This window comes from Chrysemys picta, chromosome 18 (genome assembly GCF_011386835.1).
Source record: "Chrysemys picta bellii isolate R12L10 chromosome 18, ASM1138683v2, whole genome shotgun sequence".
NCBI classification, from domain to species: domain Eukaryota; kingdom Metazoa; phylum Chordata; order Testudines; family Emydidae; genus Chrysemys; species Chrysemys picta.
The window spans coordinates 5,652,279-5,675,546 of NC_088808.1; the positions used below are offsets into that span (position 1 = coordinate 5,652,279).

General features: G+C 56.9%; 1 protein-coding gene across 3 annotated transcripts in view; it reads left to right on the top strand.

Annotated features, from left to right (window-relative positions):
* The window catches only part of ABCA2 (ATP binding cassette subfamily A member 2), a 132,070-nt gene that overhangs the window by 96,700 nt on the left and 12,102 nt on the right, over positions 1-23,268 (top strand). For 2 of the 3 annotated variants that reach the window (XM_008175098.4, XM_065572529.1), the window contains 16 exons: positions 1,604-1,786; positions 3,504-3,688; positions 4,932-5,052; positions 5,988-6,278; positions 9,620-9,838; positions 10,189-10,291; positions 10,940-11,268; positions 12,078-12,291; positions 14,476-14,581; positions 15,120-15,231; positions 15,864-15,924; positions 16,472-16,646; positions 18,223-18,338; positions 19,517-19,664; positions 20,039-20,162; positions 22,469-22,601. In XM_008175098.4, coding sequence (XP_008173320.2) covers positions 1,604-1,786; positions 3,504-3,688; positions 4,932-5,052; positions 5,988-6,278; positions 9,620-9,838; positions 10,189-10,291; positions 10,940-11,268; positions 12,078-12,291; positions 14,476-14,581; positions 15,120-15,231; positions 15,864-15,924; positions 16,472-16,646; positions 18,223-18,338; positions 19,517-19,664; positions 20,039-20,162; positions 22,469-22,601 — 2,620 coding nt within the window. The remainder of the gene's footprint in view (positions 1-1,603; positions 1,787-3,503; positions 3,689-4,931; positions 5,053-5,987; positions 6,279-9,619; positions 9,839-10,188; positions 10,292-10,939; positions 11,269-12,077; positions 12,292-14,475; positions 14,582-15,119; positions 15,232-15,863; positions 15,925-16,471; positions 16,647-18,222; positions 18,339-19,516; positions 19,665-20,038; positions 20,163-22,468; positions 22,602-23,268) is intronic. The other variant, XM_065572528.1, reaches the window with a different exon arrangement.

Genomic DNA, 23,268 nt, shown 5'->3' on the forward strand with positions numbered 1-23,268 from the left:
TTGGTTAACAAGGCTGCACTCTAAGAGTTACTCCTGGGGGAATTCTGTGCCCCAAAATAAAAAATTCTGCAACAAAAAATTAAAAGTTCTTCGCACAATATTTTAAAATTCTGCCTATTTTATTTGTCAAAATAACACAATATAATCACACCAGTGTCAATTATTTTTGGCCATTTATTTCAAAATACCTGTCAGCAAGCATGTCTGTAACAACACAGACAACAAAAAAGATTCAAGAAATGTTTTTTGACAAATAGATTCCTTACTAGGCAAATTTACGGAACACTTGAGTAATAATTCATTTAAACTACCATACAGGACCATATTTCCTGCACCCCTCAGAAGCAGTGCAAAGGCTTGGGGAAGTCAGGGGTAACGGAGGAGCTGAGGGAGAGAGAAGTAAATTGCTGGGAAGGAGCCTGGGTGTGAACTTGGAGGGTTGTTGGGTATGGGTGGAGAAAAGTATGGAAAAGTTTTGCGGGAGGGGCAGGCGAGGAGGGATTGTTAGGGAGCTTCCCCCGTGCAGACCCTGGCTGACCCCTAGCCTTTCCCATTCAGTCAGGCACATCTGCCCCACCCCTATGTGTTCTTGCACCCCCTGTGCGTGTGTCCCTCCATCCCCACTCAGACACCCCCTCCCCCTGCCCCATGTGTCTCTGTGCCCCCACCCAGCCATTCCTCTGTCCCTATGTAGCCTTGCATCCCTGCCCCCATCACCATGTGGCCCTGCACCTCCCTCCCCCCATGGCCCTGTGCCTCCACTCCCGTTCAGCCCCTGCCCCAGTCTGTCCTCACCCACTAGCACTTATGAGCCCCTGTCTGACCCTCCCAGCACCCCATGGTGTCTGTCTCCCCATAGCCCCTCTCTCCTGACCTGGCCCGCTGCGAAGAAGGCAGGCTCTTTCTCTTGCCTCGCTGGCAGGGAGCTGCTGCTTTGTTCTATCACTACAGCGCTCTCTGGTGGGCAAAAGGCAGAACTGCAACAATATTTTGGCAGAAGCTTTTTTTCTGCGCCAAAAATTAAAAATATGCGGGGCTCATTAATTATGCATGCACACACTAGTGCAGAAATCCCCCAGGAGTAACTCTAGTGAGTAACAGGAGCATTGCCCCAACCTGACCATGTGCCTGGAGGGAGAAGGAAAGTAGGGCTGGATTTTAGGGAATGGACTCTGGCTATGACTGACCACCAAATAAAAATCCTTGTTTGTACCAGCTGAGATAGGCCCAGCAATGAGTGGTCGTAGCTCAGGACTCCTGGGTTCTATTCCAGACTCTGCATGCTCTCACTGGGTGACCTGAGGCAAATCCCTCCCTTCTCGCTCTGTGCCTCAGTTTCCCCAGCTGTACCACAGGGATAGTAAGACTTCCCCACCCCCCTTGGCAAAGCACTCTGAGTCCCGTGGATGCAATGGCTCTGTGAGGCAGGTACACTATGGTCTATGTGGCAAGTTCTCTGAAGCCCCGACTGCTTGGTAGACGTTGTCTCCTGGCAGCAGGTGCTGCAAGTGCTGCTAGGGTGTCCCTGGGGGCTGACCCGCAGCGCGTTCCCCACTCACCCCTCCCTGACGCTCTTCCCCTGCGCTTGTCCCTGACCTGGCAGGAAGGACCATCCTGCTCTCCACACATCACATGGACGAGGCCGACCTGCTCGGGGACCGCATCGCCATCATCTCCCATGGCAAGCTCAAGTGCTGCGGCTCCCCACTCTTCCTCAAGAGCACCTACGGGGACGGCTACAAGCTGACGGTGGTGAAGAAGCAGTCAGACTCCAGGAACGGTACAGGTCAGTCACCGGGCACGCTGCACCTGCGCTAGGGAGTCTGCTCCCCTACGCCCCCCCCCCTCCCCCCCCCCCCCCCCCCCCGCCCAGTCCACATTGGGAAACAGCTTCGCTGCTAATGTAGACAGGATCAGCCCCGTTACAGCAAGCGGGCTTGAGCTGTTTTTGTCCCGGCTGTGCTAGTCGCTCTCAGGAGGGCTGGCCGGAAAACCACATTCCCATTTCGTGAAACATGGCCGGGCTTTGCAGTTTGTGTTTGCTCCGGTTTGGGATGATATCAAGAACTTTCAACTTCTTTTTGAAAACACCCAAAAGTGAGATACCCCAGTACAGCCAGTTGGGATGTGCCTAGGACACTTGCCTGGGATGTGCCTGATTCAGAGCAAGCGCTGGGACCTGGGGCTCCCACGTCCCGTGGGAGTGCTCAGAACATAAGCACGGCCATATTGGGTCAGACCAAAGGTCCATCTACCCCAGGATCCTGTCTTCCGACAGTGCCCAATGCCAGGTGCTTGTGTAAGCAGAGGGCTCTTACCTCCAGCGTCCCATGATCTTCTGCTTCCACCGCTGGGGAAAGGAAAAGTAGTCCCCGTCATCCCCATGCACAGGAAGCATGGGGCTCTGCGAGGCGAATCTCCGAGGGCTATTGCTTTTCTGATGCTATTACAATCCCATTGGAGTGGGAGATTGCGAGGTGCTTGGAGATGCTATGGTGACACTGATTGATGGTCCTAGGCCATTTCTCGAAGCAGCCAGGGTTTCCATCTCAGGGCAGGAGAAACTGACAACTACCGAGCAAAGCAATTTAATGTGTGCATGGTGCGTTGAGATCAGTGGAGAGCTCCCGCTTTCTCTGCTCCCAGAATGCCTCCCGACCTGGCCAGTCTTTGCTTTGCAGCCAGGAGGAGGAAGGCCCTGGTTCTTCCTCCCTGTCAGCGTCTTGGGCTTTCCGTTTTCCTGTGATAATGGAGGGGGCTGCTTCTCCTGGGTGGCTTCGATTTTGAGCTGCAAACCTAATATTCCATGCGGGAGGAGAGAAAAGTTTCAGTGGCGAATTTCCCCCCAGCCCTGCCCAAAACGAAAAGCCCATGAAATGACCAACCAGCCCAGAGAGGAAGGTCAAACGCTGCCAAACTCAGGCACCTGAAGACAGTTGTAGCTCCCACGAAAGCCAGTGCGACTTGGGGCTAATTCCCCTCTCTTCAGGCCCGTAGACCCCTGTGCTCTTGTTCGACACAGTTCGCACCCGCTCCCTGGGCACTGCTCGGGCTCAGGGTAACGTGCTGCATGGAGCCCTTCACCTCCAGGGGGTGGTTTCAATCCAGCCCAGGCTGTTAGCAATGGAAGGTTGTTACTGTTGGGTATCCTGTGAGAAATACGTTCTGGGATCTCACTTCTCCCCGGGGTCTGGGTACAATTGCACCCCTAGGAGCTGGTCCCATTGCTGGGAGTGTCGGCAGAGAGGCCAATGGGCTGTGGAGGCTAAATTCCCTTCTCAGGCCGGGGCAGTTCCTCCAGGGCTGGGCAGTGTGGGGGCAGTTTGCTCAGTGCAGGGCTGGGCTCCCAGCTGTGAAGCCAGCGGGAGAGTCACTGAAAAAAGCAGAGTTTAAAATAAAACCAAAAAGCAGCAGCAGCTTTTGGGTCCTGGAAAGGAAAATGCAAGGACTCCAGGCCCAGGCAGAGCTGGGTGTGTGAAGTGACCCATCCTTCTCCGCTCTAGACTCGGGGCAGACGCACAGCCCTCCCTCCCACTCCTCCGCCAGCCCCTGCTCCGAGCCCCGCGTCACCCAGTTCATCAAGAAGTACGTGGCCTCCTGCCTGCTGATCTCCAACACCAACACGGAGCTCTCCTACATCCTGCCCAGCGAGGCCGTCAAGAAGGGCTGCTTCGAGAGGCTCTTCCAGGTACTGGCCCATCGAGACGCCAGCTCCCGAGTGGGGAGGGGAAGCTGCTCAGTGGGTGCTGACGCAGAGCAGGGGAGCACCGCAGGAGCAGAGACGGGGGACCGCTAAGTGCTCGCTGGTTGGTCAGCGAGGGGGTGCAGGAGCTGGGCTGGGCACTTGCTGGTTGGTGAGGGGGCGCGGGAACTGGGCTGGGCGTTCGCTGGTTGGTGGGTGGGGTAGGGCAGAGCACAGGCGGTGGGCACTGTCTGGTTGGTCGGCGAGGGGGTGCGGGAGCTGGGCTGGGTGCTCATGGGTTGGTGGGGGGGGGCCCTGGGAGCTGAGCTGGGCGCTCGCTCGTTGGTGGGTAGGGTGGGGCACAGGAGCTGAGCGCTTGCTGGTTGGTGGGAGGGTGGAGGAGCTGGGCTGGGCGCTCGCGGGTTGATGGGCGGGGGGGCACCCGTGGGGGTAGCACTGAATTATTTGTTATGCTGGGATTTACCAAGGAGTCCAAGGGATTTGGGTGTCTCATTCCCTTAGGCTCATTTGCAGATCCAGCCCAGAGTGTGTCCCTTGCCCTTGCACAGGGGCATCGCCCTGTGTGTGCTGTTGCCTTGCCCAGCGTCGTCGTCTCTTGGGATAGTCTGTCCCGCATGCTGTAATTCTCCTAGCTCCCCGGTGCCCTTGCTTACTGCGGGGCTCCCTAGCTTGCCCTGAGCCTGTACTGCTGCCCCAGGCGTCCCCCAGCACAGTGGGGCCTGGGTCGCTGGGACAAGCCCCTCTCCTTTTCCCACCAGCAGGGAGTGCTGCTCTGCTCAGGATAGGGTTTCGCAGCGCTAGCCACCCCGTGGGCACTGCGTTGGCTCCAGCGCTGCGTTCCGGCGGAGGTGGGTGGTGAGAGGGAGGACGCGGGGGATGGGTTCTCAGATCACCCCGGAGCCTGGTTTCCGCAGGCGTGAGCTCGGGCGGAATGTGTTACCAGTGCCTCTCTGGGCCCGATCCACACAAGCCAGGATCTGGGCCAGCCGAGGCTCAAGTTGTAGCAGCTCCTGGTTTTTGCTCTGGAGGTCCCTGGTTCGTGTGTCACACAGGCAGTCATCAGGCCTTTTGTCGTTCGCCCGGCCTGGCCATCTGGGGATGGGGGGTTCCGAAGGTCCCCGTGCTGCAGGGGGTGCTGGGCGGGCTGATGACCGCTTAGCCGGGAGCTTCTGGGATGGCTCTTCGCTACGGTCTCCCGCCGCTCCTCACCCTTGTTCCTTGTTCGCAGCACCTGGAGCAGAGCCTGGGGGAGCTGGAGCTGACCAGCTTCGGGCTGATGGACACTACCCTGGAGGAGGTCTTCCTCAAGGTGTCGGAGGAGGACCTGTCGCTGGAGAACAGCGATGTCGGTAAGGGGGGTGCGTGTCAGTGCCTCGGTATGCTGGCTCGTGGAGAGTCGGGGGTGCCCTGGCTCAGCGGCCTTACATTAACAAACCGAGTTCGCCACCTCGCCCCGTTGAGGCGATCCATTGCTGGCAGTCTCTGCTCAGGGGAAGCCCACAGAGGTGAATGCCTAGAGCCGGGCAGGGCAGGGCTGGACTAAGGAGTGGATGTTTTAGGGCAGAACAGAGGTGCGATGGCAGAGCTGGGGGGTGAGGGTGGGGTAGAGGAGGTGCATTTGTTACACTGCTAGCACCAAGCCAGCCACAGCAAAGGCCCCAGCGTCATGTCAATGCAGCTGTGACAGGCAGTTTGACTGTTGCTTTTTAATACCTGTATCTTGGCTGCAACCCTTGTTCCTGCTCCGCATGGGTCTGAGAGCAGGGGAGTGCCCTTGGCCTGAAGGCAGGGGCACCGTCCCCAAAGGTAGCATGGAATGATACATCCTGATTGCTTGCCACGCTCCACCCCAGCAGTGGCCGCATTTTGTCTTGTGGTTTGCAGTTTCAGCCTGAGGTTTGTAAAGCACTTTGGGATCCTGGGGGATGAAAGGCCCGATGTCAGTGTGAAATATCGTGGGGGTGTATTCCTATTAGACAGGGCCAGTGCCTGCCCTGGCCAGCACTGAGAGGGGAGCTGGGGTGCTCACTGTACCAGGGCACTCCCTGACGTGCTAAGATGGATTCTGCTATGCTGGGGTTGCAGGGTATTAAGGAAGTGCCCCGTTCCCCCCCGGCACGCCCAGGCCCTTGGTATCTGGGTGGCTAGCTAAAGCGTTCCAGCCAGTCCCAGCTGGTGGGTTCTTGCTGGAGAGTGAGTGGAATGCCCTAGGAGGGCTGCTCCCCGGGAACGTTCCCCTTGTACCTGTGCTGCACAAACCCCACCGGCTCCCTTCTCCTTCCAGACATGAAGGAGTCCAAGAAAGACGCTCTGCAGCCACCGGCTCCCCAGATGGGCCTGAAGCCCGAGGCCAACGGGGAGCCCCTTCCTGACGCGGAGGCACCCGAGAAGCCGGAGGTGGAGCTCGGCAACCTGGTGGCCTGCTCCAACCTGGCCCAGTCGCAGGCGTCCCTGCGCTCGGCGTCCTCTGTGGGCTCCGTGCGGGGCGATGAAGGTGGGGCTTATTCGGAGTTCTATGGGGATTATTCTCCGTTGTTTGATAATCTGCAGGACCCCGATAACGTCAGTCTGCAAGGTTTGTAACGTGCCGCACGGCAGGCCTTGAATTTGGTAGCGGGGGTGGGGGGCTGCTGTGTCCCGGTTCCGCTCTCAGCAATCCCGGGGGTGGGGGATGGGTGGGGCCTGGCACCGGCTCTGAGCAGACCTTTCCATCCTGCCGGGGCTGGGCTGAGTGCCTTTCTCCCCCCCCAAGAGGGGTGGCTGGCAGGGACCTGTTTGAACGCTCACACCCCATGCACTGTGGGGTCCTGCCTTGAGCCTGTTCACCCTGGGACCCCCTGTTACAATGGGAAAATAGGCCTAAAGAAAGGGAAGGGGCGAGGGCAGCCCCCTGAAACTTGGTTGGGAGCCCCTGGGTGGAGAAGCCATGAATTCAGGGAGTTCTGGCAGGTTTCGGCTGAGAGCTCCTGGGGTTCTTTCGGGTGGGGAGTGGGGACTGCGAAGAGGTCTGTTTGATTGCGTACATAGACGACAGCTCTAGAATCTAGCAGTGTCCTTTGCTGCACGTGGATGCATCCCTTTGACTAAGCGCCTTTGGGTCAGTGGGTAGCGCTGGCCAAATTCTTCACTGCAAACTCGGCCCCTTTTCATTCACAAAGCGACCGAGCCCTCCAAACGCATTCGCTTTTCGAGACCAGCCGCCAAATTCCCCGTGCAAATGCTTTGAGTCTCTCTCCTTCCTGTTGGCTATTGGTGGCATGGGGTTGGTCACCTGAATCTCAGGCTAGTTTGTTCTGCTCCCTGACTGGATGACTGAGACTTTAACTAGGAGAATGGCGAATCTGAAATAGCAAGCGATGCACTTCCCAGCCCAAAGGTTTGTGTTCAAATGAGTGACACGTTCCCAGGAACCCCCAGGAGTCCTCCCACAGTATTTGACTAATAAAACGTACAATCCACAAACAATAGCGATCCAGTGGCCACTTTTTTATTCGCAGTCCCTTTTTGGGGTTATTCCACTGCTCTTATCATGGAGCATTTGGGGACATCGTGGTTTTTCTCTCCTCTCCGGATACATCAGGTATCCCGTTACTAAATGTCAGGGCTCATAATGCCCTGGGGAGCATTGGCATGTGGGTCAAGTATGAAGACCGAGCAGGGAACGTAGTACAGAATCTCCTCTGATATCCCAGATTCCCAACACCAAGACCCCAACGGGATCGTAAACCCCATTCAAAATCACAGACGCAGCCAATTCCCCACTTTGGTCGCTATCCCAACAGTCAAACTCCTGACAAGAGCTGATTGGGAGGGAGGGCTATGTAAATTTCAATAAAAGTGAAGGGGAAATTGCTCTTGTCAAAATTTTTCACATAAAAATTTTGAATTTTCAGCAACAAATCGAGAACCAAAATATTTTGATTCTAGAATGGTGCTGCGGTGCCTCCTGGGACTTGTAGTTCAGGTTCCTCATGGTCCTGTAAGCCAGACTCCCTGTCTGGACTACATCTCCCATGATGCACCATGGTCTCCTTGAATGGCAGTGCATCATGGGAGATGAGGTCTGGCTGAGGAACCTGGTCTGTAGAAAAAAAACATGGAGTATGAGGCGTAAGAACATAAAAGCTGCCGCACTGGGTCAGACCATGGGCCATCTTGCCCAGTATCCTGTCTCCAACATACCAAAGCTTCAGGGGGAGGGTACAGAACATGGCAATTTTGGAGGAATCCACTTGTCTTCCCTTCCTGGCTTCTGGCAATCAGAGGTTCAGGGTCGCCCTGAGCATGAGGGTGCATCCTGAAACATCTTGGCTAATAGCCACTGATGGACCTATCCTCTGGGAATTTACCCAGTTCTTTTGTGAACCACTTATATTTTGGGGCTTCACAATATCCCATGCCAATGAGTTCCACAGGTTAATTGTGCATTGTGTGATAAAGTCCTTCCTCTTGTTTGTATTAAACCTGCTGCCTGTTAATTTCATCTGGTGACCCCCAATTTTTGTGTTGTGGCACCTGAACTACCCATCAGGCATTTCACAATTGACACGTTTCAGTTTTCGGGTGGAAAGCGGCACTTTCACCCCCAAAAGTTGTTCTATCAAAAACCCAATTTTCCATCAAAAAACAGTTGTGGCCCTACATCTTTCCCAGTCCCTCTTGCTTCCCCTGCTGGCTTCTGTCCAGCGTCTCTCCCTGAGGGAGGCCTTCATGGGAGGAGCCTGACTTCTCCTCACCTCACAGATGGAGCAGGAGACTGGGGGCTCCCGTGGCCTGCTGGGGGAAGCACTGAGGCAGGTGGGCACGGACGTGTTTCCACGGGAGCTGTGACATGGTGTTAGCAGGATTTTGACCCTGATGGGTCAGGACTCCCTTCAAAGGATCTGTCTCAGGTTTCTCGATCTCTGTATAGCAAAATGAACCTTCCTTGGTTACAAAAACAACGCTATGGAACCAAGAGAAAAGAATCTCCGTTGTGTTACCCCTTCGCCCCCTAACAAAAATAGAGCAGCCAACATGGCTTAAAACCAAAGCTCCCTTCCCCTGGCCTGAGCCCTCCTACCTCTGGACTCGGAGGTGAGCTTGTGAGGGGTCTCTGAGCTGACGTCCCCAGGGCTGCGGTGCTGGTACAAAGGTGCCACCTCCCCCTGCTCTACGGCTTTGTTATGGGGGACCTAGTGAGAGGCGGTTGTTTAATGGTTTGAGCAGGTGACCTGGGGGTTGTGGCCCTGAGCTCTGTCCCTGGCTCCCTCCCTGCTGGCCTGCGTGACCTGGGGCAAGCCCTGTAAACGGGCTGGCGCTATGTAGGTTGGGTTGCTGCACAGGAAGGTCACTTGCAGTGTCCGCAGGGTTGTGAAATACCCTCTCCTGTCCCTTGCGTGTATAAGAAATAACGCGCCTGCCCGGGCTCCTCTCTGTTCACGGGGGTGCTGCTTTCCCCCCTACCCTGCGTGTCCCTGTTGGGTTGGGGGATACAGTCAGGTACGTACAAGTGTCAGTTGTATTAACCCACGGAAACTGCCAGGGCGGCAGCCAGTGTAAGGGTTACGTGAGTTTAGAAAACAGGGTCCGACACCAACTCCCCATCGCTGGCCTGCCGAGACCTGCATCGAGCGTTCTGCATTTCCCGACTTAACTCTGTAGCTGCAGCTCTTCAGAGATCAGCCCGGCCCTGGGGAGGGGAGTCTGGCAGGTCCTGGGGCTGGCGTCCCGCCTCCTCTCCCCGGGGGAGCCCCGTGCTGCGGGATGGGGTCCGGCGGAGGACCACGTCCTGCGTGACTAGCTGCACGAGCTGATTCCTGGCTGAGTCCTGAGGAGGAGGAGGTGGGGGCTGGGGGAGGAGTTTGATGGCCTCTGAGAGAGCCTGACCCGCTCCGTGTGTCTCTTCCCACTCCCCATCGCTCTCCCTTGCTCCAGACCAAGAGGCTGACGCCGAGGCTGCGGACCAGCCCCTGGGGGGACAGGGGAGCTTTAAGCTGGAGGGCTCCTGGCTCAAGCTGCGCCAGTTCCATGGGCTGATCGTCAAACGCTTCCACTGCGCCAAGCGCAACACCAAGGCCCTCTTCTCGCAGATCCTGCTGCCCGCCTTCTTCGTCTGCGTGGCCATGACGGTGGCGCTCTCTGTGCCTGAAATAGGTGCGTGCGGGAGCTGGCCCAGACTGGGGTAGGGGTGATAGCTCCTTTCCCCCACCATACCCAGTGTCTCCCCTTGGGACACTGGCCTCCCTGCCTGCCTCCTGGCACTGCATGTGTGCCCACATCTCTGGCTCCAGGCTGCCCGACAGCTACCTGGGTGTGGGTGGGGAGTGGGATGAGGGACTGACTAGCTAGAAGTCACCCGGTGAATCTGGAATGTGGGGGAGTGCTGCTGGGCCTGCCCTGGGCCTGTCACTGGGGTCCGGGGCTGACCTTCCAGCCCAGAGTACGGCGGGGATGGGACCCACCACCCCGAGGGAGGTTGCTCAACATGCCCCTTTTCTCCCCAGGTGACCTTCCTCCTCTGATCCTCTCGCCGTCCCAGTATCACAACTACACCCAGCCCAAGGGCAACTTCATCCCCTATGCCAATGAGGAGCGGCGCGAATACCGGTGAGAGGCCTGGCACTGCCTGGCGAGCAGCGTCCTAGGCCCCCATCCTGTTCCCCACGCCCGCAGGAAGTGGGGGGGAGTCAACCACGCTGCCACCGGGTGCCCCGCAGTGACTGTGCTTGGCGGGGGAGGCCGGGCGTTTCTTGCAGTGCAGGGTCATTGCTCTAAATCTGGCACTGCCCTGCTAGCAGTGAGGGGTACAGCCCTCCGCAGGGCCCTCGCACAGGCTGCCGGCCGTGTGGCACTTACAGAGAGCAGTTCTGTGGTGTGCCCAGCTGTTGGCCGTTGAGGCCTGTCCGTGGCTACCAGCCTGGGCTGGATTTGAGTCAGTGACCTGCCAGTGAAAGGCCCTCTAGTCCCTCCCCTGTGCCGTCCAGTCCCCTTCAGCGCCCAAGCCAGAGTGCAGGCTCCACGGCCCCAGCTCGACAGACACTGCAGTGGTAGGACTCGGCACTGGCCACGCCCTGTGAGGAGCAGAGCCCCTGAAGCCTGTGGGGGCCTGGCCACTCCTGGAATATCACGTTAGGAGGCTGGCCTGCAAGCAAGAGGGTTTCTCAGGTCCGTCCTAGGGAGCATGACTGACCCAGAGGAGCCACGGGAGCGTCCCCGGCTCGCTGAGCCCTTCTCACCCGCGGTCCCTCTCCGCAGCATAAAGCTGTCACCCGACGCCAGCCCCCAGCAGCTCGTCAACACCTTCCACTTGCCCTCCGGGGTGGGGGCCACCTGTGTGCTGAAGACGGCCTTCAATAGCACCCTGGACCAGCTGGTGCAGACCCTGAACCTCAACAGCAACGAGTCCAAGATGCTGGCGGCCAAGTACTTCGACGCTATGTGCGTCGATTCCTTCACCCAGGGCCTGCCGCTCTCCAACTTCGTGCCACCGCCCCCCTCCCCGGCCCCCTCCGACTACCCCGTCTCCCTGGATGACGACATGGTGCACGCCTGGAACTCCACCACGTATCCCTCCACTGTCAAAGGTAACGTCTGGCCTGGCAGAAATCGGGGAGAATAGGGACCTCCTGCCAAGCAATGCATTCCCTACCCAGCCAAGCTTAGTACTGGGTCGCGACCCGCAGTTTGAAAGCCACTGCTCTAGACCATTCATTATTTGATCTGCTTGTATCATGTTTCCTCTTCTTCTTCTCCTTTCTAAGGTAACAGTCCCTGTTGTTTCAATCTCTCATATACTCCTGTTGGTTCTCCTCACCCGCCCTGAACACCCCTCTGGTTCATTTGCAACTGGAAGTCATTTGAAGAGGCTGAACGATGGGGGCACCTTAAAGGACAGAGATTCAGGCCCAGTGAGCACTTGGGAGCTCATTGTCTGAATTCCAACGCTGGGGGGTCGCAGGAAAACGCTTGCTTTCCCCCTATGAGTCAGGGTACGGATCGCCGCTCCCGTAGCCAGACCTGAGCTAGCTTTAATCTGGCCAGCTCGGTCCTGGAGCAGTGAAACTGCAGAGCCTGGGCCTCGGCACAGGCCGGACAAGCCCGCCCAGATCCCTGGCTGATTCCTCAGGCCTCTGGCCTCTGCTGTCTGACCGAGCCAGACTAAAGCAAACTCCGGTGTGTCTACTTGAGCTGTAGTCGCATCCTGTGATTGCCACACAGCTAAAACCCTCATTCGCTCCTTCCCCTCCTCCTGCCCCCGCTGCTTTCCCCTCTCCCCACGCCTGTCAGAGCAGGACAGTGCTGCAGGTGCCCTGCCCCTCACCCGGATGCCCAGAGTGGGTGTTCTGCAGAACGAGCGCTCCTGAGGGTCGCCTTTCTCCTCTCGTCTCCTCAGAGACCGTCACTTTGGCCCCGTCCCTGCCCAGCATCATCCACGAGCCCGTCAGATGCACCTGCTCCATGCAGGGGACGGGCTTCTCCTGTCCCAGCGGCGTGGGAGGCCACCCGCCCCAGATGAAGGTGGTGACCGGGGACATCCTGGCGGACATCACCGGGCGCAACGTCTCGGAGTACATGCTGTACACGTCGGACCGCTTCCGGCTGCACAGGTGAGGGGGAGCGTGTCCCGCCGGGTCCGAGGGGGCTGGAACGGGACCGGGGGCACCAAGGCGAGGCAGGTTGCCACCAGCAGGCCAGAGGGGAAGCTGTGATCACCGCTCCAGTAGCCATACCTGAGCTAGCTGTAATCTAGTCAGCTTGGGTCCTGGGGCGGTGAAGGGAGGGACTGGTGGGAGAGCTAAACTGTACACGTAGGGTTGCCAATCCTCCAGGATTGTCCTGGAGTCTCCAGGAATTAAAGATGAATCTTTAATTAAAGTTTGTCATGTGATGAAACCTCCAGGATATTCCAACCAAAACTGGCAACCCTACATACACGGCGGAGAGGGGACGAGTCAGGGGCTGAGCTGACCCCATTGGGGTCCAATCAGACAATCACTGGTTGATTTTTTTTTTTTTTAATTCTGCATCACAGCCAGGAATTTCAAAGCTGGCCGGTGACCCTGGGTGCTCCTCTTTGTGGGGCCCAGCTTGGGACATGTGGTGGGGGCCTGATCTTCAGGGGGGGGGGGCAGCACTCTCTGAAAGTCCATCTCCAGAGGCTCTGCCTTTTCTGTTTGGTAGGGTGTCCCTGGGATGTGCTGCAGCTGTCACTCACTGTGTCTGGCTGGCTGGCTAACTAGGGGCATAGAGAGAGCCCACGGCTGGGAAAGCGCTGGCCCTCGGGGGGCAGGGCAGTAGGATGTGACCATCCTCCCCCTTCCCTCAGGGCTGTCCGAGTCCTCTGAGATTTCCCTCGGGGGGCTGTGGAAAGGAGGAGCCCTTCAGTGGCCACAGCTGTGCTGGGCAGGGACCTACTATGGGGAAGCTGTTGGCCCTCAGACTCTTGGGTGGAGTTGGCTCCTACTCCGAAGCCTGAGCAGACCCGCTCGGTAACGCTAGTCCCAGTGCCCTGCCGCTGACACCACCAGGTCTCGGTTTCCAGCCCCCCTGCTTAGGCTGCGGGGTGCTCTCGGCTCGCCCCTGGAATGGAGGACAGAGAAGGGCCCCTGGGTGCTCAGTGGCGACCTCTGGCCAAGCAGGGAGCAGCGTGGCCTGGCTCTGAAGGGAGCAGGGGCGCATCGGCTGTGACACCAGGCCTTGTGGGTGAAGCAGCGGGCTCTCAGGGATTGGGTTGCAGCGGGTGACTGGGAGCAGCTCACAGGTCGGAAGTGGTGGCTGGGAGTTCCGGCCGCGGTTCGTTGTCCTGCCCTCATAGACTCATAGACTCATAGACTTTAAGGTCAGAAGGGACCATTATGATCATCTGGTCTGACCCCCTGCACGCTGCAGGCCATAAAACCATCCCCGCCCCTTCCCTGGACTCTGCTGCTGAAGTCCCCAATCCTGTTATTAGTGACCTCAATCGGCAGAGACCCTCCTGCTAGAGATCCCTGCCCCATGCTGCGGAGGAAGGCGAAAAACCTCCAGAGGCTCAGCCAATCTGCCCTGGAGGAAAATTCCTTCCCGACCCCAAATATGGCGATCAGTAAGACCCCGAGCATATAGGCAAGAGTCTCCATCCTGACCCCTTTTAGCCATTATGCTATTTACCTACCATTGCTTGGTTTTCCTTGACAACTATGTTTTACCATTAAACCATTCCCTCCATAAACTTATCTAACTTAATCTTAAAGCCAGACAAGTCCCTCGCCCCCACCGTTTCCCTCGGAAGGCCGTTCCAATATTTCACCCCTCTAACGGTCAGAAACCTTCGTCTAATTTCAAGCCTGAACTTCCCCACGGCCAGTTTATATCCATTCGTTCTCGTATCCACGTTAGTACTAAGCTGGAATAATTCATCTCCCTCCCTTGTATTAATCCCTCTAATATATTTAAAGACAGCAATCATATCCCCCCTCAGCCTTCGCTTGGTCAGACTAAACAACCCAAGCTCCTCTAGTCTCCTTTCATACGACAGGTTTTCCATTCCTCTGATCATCCTAGTGGCCCTTCTCTGCACCCGTTCCAGTTTGAGTTCATCTTTTTTAAACATGGGAGACCAGAACTGCACACAGTACTCCAAATGAGGTCTCACCAGCGCCTTGTACAACCTCGCTCAGGTTCCTCCCGTGGAGCCCAACATTTCAGGGGTGGGTCAGGTCCCATTCTTCCAGCTGCTCGTCTTTCCTCTGTGTCGCCTGGGCTGAAAGACGGTGGCCCCAGCCTTTCGTTTGCTTCCCCTTCTGCCCTAGGTATGGAGCGATCACCGTTGGCAACGTCCAGAAATCCATCCCAGCGTCCTTTGGCGCCCAGGCCCCTCCCATGGTGCGGAAGATCGCGGTCAGGAGAACAGCCCAGGTAGGGGATGCTCGGAGAGCGGGGAAAGGTTCTGTCCCTGTATCAGCCCCATCCCACTGAGTCCCCCGCACAGACCCACCATCCTTCCAGAGTCCCGCCGAAGGGGTCCCAGAGCAAGAGGGATGTACAGGCTTCCCAGCATGCTCTTGGGAAGGGGAAAAAGGTCAGATCTTGTTCCAGGGCCCCTCGCAAGTGAGCTTGTTTGCTGGAGGACAGGTGTGTCCTCCAGCAAACAAGAGGCCAGAGGTGTCTCCAGTGCCCCTCAGCAGCACTCGGTAGCTTGCTGTTCTTTAGAGATGGACTCCAATGCCAGCCCCATGGGCCATGGACTAGAGAGAGCGGCTTTTGGGAGGAAGGGGCTGACCCCAGCGGGCCTCCCCTGTGCCAGGCGTTGCAGGATGGATCTGGTGCCAGCTCTCACGCTCTGCCAACCGCCCAAGCCCCTCCGCTTCCCCCAGCCTCCCTCAGCCCCTCCTTGAGCAGGGCACCCTGCTGGAGCTCCCAGAGCTGAGTGTGCGTCTCTGCTCTGCCCTTCCAGGTCTTCTACAACAACAAGGGCTACCACAGTATGCCCACCTACCTGAACGTGCTGAACAACGCCATCCTGCGGGCCAACCTGCCCAAGAGCAGAGGGAACCCCGCCGCCTACGGTGAGCTGGCCAAGCCAGGCTGGGGACTCAGACCTGACGAGCAATAATGAGAATCGATGAGCTGAAAACCCCCCTGAGACAGACCCCTCCGGCTCTGGTGTAGAATCCAACCACGGGCTAACAGAGGGGGAGGAGGGCAGGCTAGTGACTAGACAGACTCTGGTCTGGCTGCTCTTGCCACACTGGGAGTTGGGTTTGAAAACCCATGTCTGTCTTGAGAGGCTTTGTGGTCTAGTGGTTAGAGCAGGGGATTGGAGTCAGGTCTCGCGGGGGCAGGATTAGACCCTAAATGACCTTGGGCACGTCCCTTAAGCTTTCCGTGCTGCAGAGTGTGCACGTGTGACACGTGGATGGTGCTGGCTTTGCCAGGCTGACATGGGTCCTGTCAGTTAACGTTTGCAAAGTGCTCTGAGCTCCTTGGATAACGCTACTCCATGAGCTCTGCAGCGGGGAAGGGAATTCCCTTCAGTCCCCCAGCTGTTGTAGAGCCCGGCCCATGGCAGGGCTGAGCCGAGGGGCTGGGGGCTGAGATAGTGAGGGGTTGTTCCAGGGCTGATCCACGGGGGTGAGGGTGCAAGGGGCTGTTCTTACACACCGGCTCTCACTATGTTTCCTGTCACGTTTTGCTGCAGGCATCACAGTAACCAACCATCCGATGAACAAGACGAGCGCCAGCCTCTCCCTGGATTACCTGTGTGTACCAATGGGCTCGCGGATGGTGTGCACATGCCTGGCTGGGGAGTGGGGGCGGTGTTTGTGATGGATGAAAATGGAGGGAGGCCCCCACTAGGTTTTCTATGGCAAAGGTTGCCGGCCCAGGAGGGGAGGAGCTGTGCCAGCCCAGTGCCACCCCCTGCGAGAGGCGGAGAAGAGAGAGATCCTGGCCAGCCTGAAAAACTAAGTCACACAGGCCCCCACTCCACGAAGGGATGCAGGCTCCTAATTCCCAATGAAATCCATGGAAATTTGGAGTCTAAATACTTCTGAGGATCTGGGCCAAAGTCTCTGTTTCCATGACTAACAACTAGCCTTATTCATGCCCCCCCCTCCCCCCTCGCATGTGCACACACGGAGAGGCCTTTGGGCTGGTTTCCTTGCAGGGATACCCAGCTGTGAAGTGAGCAGTGGCTTGTGGCATGTGGAGTAATTTGGGGCACAGTTCTCCCACCTGGGCTAACCCCCGTCCCACTCTGCTTCCCTCCTTCTCGCTGCCATTTCTGTCGCTCTTCTCCTGCCGCAGCCTGCAAGGCACGGATGTGGTCATCGCCATCTTCATCATTGTGGCCATGTCCTTCGTGCCAGCCAGCTTCGTGGTGTTCCTGGTGGCTGAGAAGGCCACCAAAGCCAAGCACCTGCAGTTCGTGAGCGGCTGCGACCCGGTGATCTACTGGCTGGCCAACTACGTGTGGGACATGGTAAGAGCCGAGAAGGGCGGTTGGGCCTCCTCACCCAGACCGGGATGGCGAAGGAGCCTGGGGGCAAGGCGACTGCCCGGGGGCTGTCTGAGCAGGGGCTGATTACACAGGATGTCCACGAGGGAGGTCTCTGTCCAGCCCTGCGTGCATGGTCCCTGGAGAGTGATCCATCCACAGGAAGGTCCCTTTCACGCAGGCTCTCCCAGTGCAGGAGCGTCTCCTTCCTTCCCCCAGTTAGCAGACAGCCCTGGGAGAAGGGCCTACAGAGCATTTCCCACCCATCAGCTGAGGGTCACTGCCTCGTTTATGCCCAGCCAGGACCTTGTCCTATCCATGGGGATCGCTTGTCATGTGGCATCTTGCTTCCTTCGCCTCTGCTGTGGTCTCCTTGCTGACGGTTCGTCTGCATCCTGCCCCTTGCTCCATCTAGGGCATCGGCTCTGGGGAGTGCACAGTCAGGCCGGCGGAAGTGAGGTGGCTGTGGGTGGGGAAGGGGTTTGGTTGTGGGGTGCACTGGGGCAATGGGCGCCATGCGTGAGGCACTCGTGTTCTCTCACATCCTGTGGGCAGGAAGATCCGTTCTGAACCATGTCCTTTAACACAGCGAGTTCCTCCTTCGGCCTTTCCACCCAGGCCTAGAGTGAGGGGTGGGGGCAGCTCAGACAAGCTGTGCGGGGGCGCTCAGGATGTGCTCGGCACTTCCTTGGGCCCATTTTCACGTCTCTGAAGGGGAGCTTTGAGACGTGCGATGGAAGTGGAGATCGGCTGGAACGAGCTGTGAAACGCGCCCAGAAATAGGCCCATTTTGGCCCCTTCAGAAGAACAGGACCACTGGGTGTCTGCAATTAAATGTGCTATGGGACCAGTTCCCCTGCAGCCGTTTCACGCTGTGCCCTGAGGGCGGGGCGGGGCAGTCTCCGCGTGATCTCTGTGCGAGCTGGTCTGGCCCCGGTTCTGCAGTGCCTAGCGCCTCCAGGTCTTTGGGAAAGAAGTCACCGTAACAATCTCTTCATCGCTCTCTTTCAGCCTGCCCAGCCTGTGGGAGAAATAGCTTCCTTGGCGGGTAGGTTATTGGGGTGGGGGTGGGAGGGGTGACTTACCAAGAGCCTGAGAGGTTGGTTTTGTATTTGGCTCTGAGCAGGGTGAGACCAGTTTGGGAGCAAAGCCCATAGGCTGGGGCTTTGTCTGCACTACAGATGCTTTGCCAATATGGCTGCACCAGCGGAGCCCCCTAGTGTGGACGCAGGGTATGCTGAGAGAAGATGTTTTTATCACCATAGTAACACCACGTCCCCCAGCGCTAAGCGGCCAGAAGCCCTGTCTATCAGCATCGCCGCGTGCACACTGGGGGTTTAGCCGGCGTCGCTGTCTCGGCTTGGGGGGGCTGTGGTTTTTTACCCCCTGACCAAAATAGCTATGCCATCAAAACTTCGTAGTGTAGACCTGGCCTGGGTCTCCCACACCGGTCCTGCATCCCTGGGCTCTGAATTCACGACCTCCTGAACGGAGGACGGGGATCCCCTCTTAGCTCCACCCCAGCGGGTTCACTCTCGTCTTTGGTGCATTTGTTTTCCAGCTGAATTACCTGGTGCCGGCCACATGCTGCATCATCATCCTCTTCGTGTTCGACCTCCCGGCGTATACGTCCCGCACCAACTTCCCAGCCGTCCTCTCGCTCTTCCTGCTCTATGGGTACGTCCGCCTGGCTGGCCGTCGCTCGGGGGACACGCGTGCTCTGGGAGGGGAATGAAAGGAGAGCAGTGATGAGGGGCGTCAGCAGGGCCCGACGGGGGAAGGTTGGACTGCTGCTGCCCAGGCTGTCCCCGTGCTGTGGATAAATGGCCAGGGGCTGCTAGCCCAGCACTAGCGTCACACGCACGGCTAGATGGGGAGTTTCTAACAGCCAGCAATGGAGCGGGGAGCACTGTGTCAGCGGCAGGCTTCTAGCACAATGCCGAATGATGCAGAAGCTGTGTGGTCCTGCCCTCTGGGCTTCTGTTCTGACAGATGTTTTAGTCGCTGTAGAATTATAAATCCTGAAGCCCGACTCATCTGTCAGCCTCTGGGCTGCCACCCCATGAGGCCAGTCCCTGACCCATCCTACCACAGACTGGACTTTCTCCTGTTCCCCATCAACTCAAACTGGAGAACCCCCTGGTTCCTTGAAAGGATGAAGGATGGTCGTGTGGTTAGAGCATGGGGCTGGTTGTCAGGAGATCTGGCTGTGCCAAGAACTTTGTGTGGGATCCTGAGCGAATTGCTTGGGCCAAAATGTTCCCTGTGGCCTCTTGTTCAGGGTGCCCAGCCAGAGACGCTGAGGCCTTGTGTAGGCTGGAGTTTCAGCCACTGGTGCAAGGTGTAGACATGCTGCACTGGTGTAGATTGGGGCTTGCCCTGGTGCAGGTCACCCCAGTATCCATCTGCCTCAGTGGCAAGGATCTCAGCGCAGACCAGGCCTCCGGACATGAGCACCTGCAGCTCTGAGTTCTGGGTGCTCAGCACCAGCCCAAACCCCTCGAGCTGGAAGCCCACAAATGGAAGGTGGGCCATGATCTGGGTAAGGGTGTCCCGTCTGCGACCCGTCGTGCAAGGCAGGTTCCATCGGTGTCTGGGAAGTGCTTCGGGCAAGGCGGAGAGGTTGCTTGTGTGTTTTATTTGGAGAAAGTCTTGGGGCAGCCATCGCTGGCTCTGATTTGCTCTGGGAGGAGCTGGCTGAGGATTGGCTAAAGCGCCTCTGTGTTTCTAGCCAATGAACCAAGGATCCCAGAGTTTGGGGCTGTCACTCACTAGGCCTAGTATGAATGGGGTGGGCAGGGCCAGGGCTCGGTCCTGTGTAGGATGCACTCACCTTGGTGTTCTGTTTACACCAGCTGGTCCATCACCCCCATCATGTACCCAGCCTCCTTCTGGTTCGAGGTGCCCAGCTCAGCATACGTCTTCCTGATCGTTATCAACCTCTTCATTGGCATCACGGCCACTGTCGCCACCTTTCTGCTGCAGCTCTTCGAACACGACAAGGTACGTGCTCCTGTGGGCCCCCAAAAAGGGGCAGGGCCGGCCTTCCCTGTCCTGCCTAGCCCAGCCATCCTCAGCCCTGCTAGAACTGCTGTCGGCCAGCCCTGTGATCTTACCGGTCAGCATGGCCACCAAACCAATGGCCAGGATCGCAGGGAGCCTGTGACAGGTGCGGGAGGGAAGGAGCATGCTGCCACGCGCACTGCGTGGGCCGTAGTACAGACTGCGTGCCAGCGGTGTGACTCCGAGTCAGAGAGGCCATGCAGGAGATCCTCGCTCTGCATGCTGAAGCCTTTGGTCTCTGGGGCACTTCTAGGGGGGTGGGCACAAGGCAGTCTGGGGGTGTGTGTCATCACCTCCTCCTCCCCCCTCGGCAGGACCTGAAGGTCGTCAACAGCTACCTGAAGAGCTGCTTCCTCATCTTCCCCAACTACAACCTGGGCCACGGGCTGATGGAAATGGCCTACAATGAATACATCAACGAATACTACGCCAAGATCGGTAAGGCCCGCGCTCCGGCACGGCACGGCAAGGGGCAGCAGGTCACTGACCTTACCCACTGGCTGTCCTTGGGACCCAGCGTGGCTGCCGGGCAGGTTTGCGTGGTAGAGAGAGGAAGTGAGAGCTGATGCAGTCTATGGAGGGGAAACGGGGCAGGTACCATCTGTGCTAAAGTCAGGCCAGACGGCTGCAAGAGAGCAATGGAAGGCAGATATGTTAGCCCTAGACTGTTAAAAGCCCTTTTTCTTACAAACTGAGAAGGGGTCACCTCAGGTTAATTAGACACACCTGAATCCAATTAAGAGCTGCCTGAGACCTTTTCAAACCTCCTTCTCCAGTGAGAGAAAGGGAGGAGAGAGGGAGGCACCAGCTGTTACCAGGCCAGTAGCAGCCGGGAAGAAGCTTCTCCAGGAGGAGAGGCCGTGTTCCTTCCCACCGGGGAAGCAGACAAGCCCGAGTGCCGGCTAGGAGAAGGGCTGACACCCCAGGACAGACACCCTGTCCCCACGAGGAGGCAGGGAAAGGTGTGGACAGGGTCTGTGGGACTATTTCCCTTTTTGAGTGGGGAAGGAGCACCCCTTAGGCTTACCTTCAGGCTTATCGTGGAGACTCAATCAAGGGAAGCACCAAGGCGGGAAGCAAACCCTGCCTGAGTGGGACTGATTACCTCAGGCCACCATCGCCAGAGAAAAGAGGTGCCTTGCCACACATCTTATTGTTCCGTGTTTGTGCAGCGCCTAGCACAATCCCTGGGGCATGGCCAGGGCTCCTGGCCACTACCCCAGTGTAATCACAAGGGCTGTATCTGTACAGACCGTCTTGCTCACTGTTAGCATCGCGTAGCCCAGAGGAAACTAGCCTAAATGTCCCAACTTAAGCTTTGTCCGGGTTCCACTGAGTGTGTCAGAGAGGCGGTTTCTATTATTAGTGATCACTGGACTTTCTGCAAGTCACTTTGGGGAAGCGCTACCCATTCATACAGACTTTTTTTTCCTCCTGTCATTTATTATTTGTATTATCGTGGTACCTAGGCGCCATGTGCAAGATCCAGGACCTCATTGTGCTAGGCGCTGTACAGCCATAGAACAGAAAACAGTCCCTGCCCCAAGGAGCTCACAGTCTGACTGGGGTCTCTTGAACTTGGCCCTGGAAACCTTTTTCCAAATCGCTTTCATATTTACTTCCAGAGCTGCTGGTATCTTAGAGTCTGCTCCAGAAGGTGCTGAGAAATCCTTTAAAAAACCAAGGACTTACAATTTGCATTTTCTACGTAGTTGATATTGTAAAGTTGCAAGATGACTTTACTGGCAAAGGATGTCCGGATGGAAGGGCATTGTTCTGTCTAGATCTAGCGCTGGTGACAACAAATCACCCAGAATGCTGTGTGGCCTCGATCCCAGAAGTGAAGCAAAATTGAAAGCGAAACCACATCTTTCCATTTCACAGTCCCACTCCAGTAATGTAATGTGGTTAGTTAACCAAAGGGAGAAGAAGGGTTTATCTTCCACCTAGTGGAAAAATGTCTGCTCCTAACAGAGAGTCTGCAGCCCTGTGTTTATCTCCGGCAGCATTTTGAAAATGTTGGCTTTCATTGCTCCTTGGTTTTCTTTGAACTTAGTTCTAGACAGTGTACTGAGATGTGGGCTTCTCGCTGTAGCATTTAATTATAATGTATCAGAGGCCCGTTTTGCTCAGCATCTTCCATACACAGACCAAGAGCTTAAGTTCTAAAGCCCCGACCCTCCAAGCATTTACCCATATGCGTAACTTTACTCCCTGCGAGTTGGTCCATTAATGGCACTGGTGTGCACAGGTAAGCATGTGTATATGTCTTGGCAGGATCGGGGCCTCAGCGCCGACAAGCTAGGTGTTGTTTGAGATCATTACAGGCATTTGTAATGGCCTTCTACAGGGAAATTTCAGCAGTATAGTCACTGGTGATTTTGTCTGTGAATATTTCCTTCCTCGTGCATTATTAGGAGGGCTCCTCTGTTTGCCAGGGTTACTTTGTTTAAGACGACTTGTCTCTTTGTTAATCTCTTGTATTGGTATCTTGGGAAAAAAATACTGGTGCTCTCAATCCTCATGCTTCAGGGCACATGTTGATCAGGAAGGAATCCCCCATCCCTCCAGTACAGTGCATTTGCTGGGGGTTTGTGCCTTCCTCTGAAGCGCTAGTACTGGTCACTGTCAGGGACAGGATGCCATACTAGATAGGTGCTTGGCCCAGGCGTAGTGCGGTAAGTCCTATGCTCTTATCTTGGTCTGATCTTATCCCTTGTAAATTCTTCGTTTGCTCCCCCCAGGGCAGTTTGATAAAATGAAATCACCCTTTGAGTGGGACATTGTGACCCGGGGCCTGGTCGCCATGACGATTGAAGGCTTCGTAGGTTTCTTCATCACCATCATGTGCCAATATAACTTCCTCCGGAAACCACAGTGAGTGATAGGGTCAGGGGGGCAATGGGAGGCTCTGCGCACTGTGTCCTTCACGTTCTCCCTGAGTGTCAGACATGACGGCCATGATGCTAGGCGGATCGGGGACATGGTCACAGAACAAGATGGTGCCCCCTGGAGAGCCAGGGGCTATGAATTCACCCCAGTCGGTGGCAAGGGACAGGTTTTGGGGCCTGCCTGGGGTTCAGATCAGACAGACACACACACACGCACACACACACACTTCAAAAGCAGAACATACGATCCCAGTTGCTGGGTCTGCAAAGCAGGGCTGAGAGGAGTCTGTCATGCTCTCTCTGCCCCTAGAGAGCACAGATGGGAGGCACGTATCCCACCATTGCTTAGTAATCCCCTGCCCAGCCAGGCAGAGGCTAGGAGCAGTTTATGGGTCAGCCTGGGTCCAGAGGGACAGATTTGTTCCAAACTGGGTCACTCCTCTGCAGATCAAACTGCCAGAGGGGCCATTGTGAGGTGGGGGGTACCAGCCCCATTTTACAGTGGGGAAACCGAGGCACAGTGGCGGGTGGTGACCGGATACAGTTATCTAGCAAGCTGGAACAGAGGCAAGGTTAGAACTCAGGGGTTCCTGGACCCTGGTCTTGTGCTCCATTCACTGGACCACACTGCCTTGTGGAGGTCCCAAGTCCCC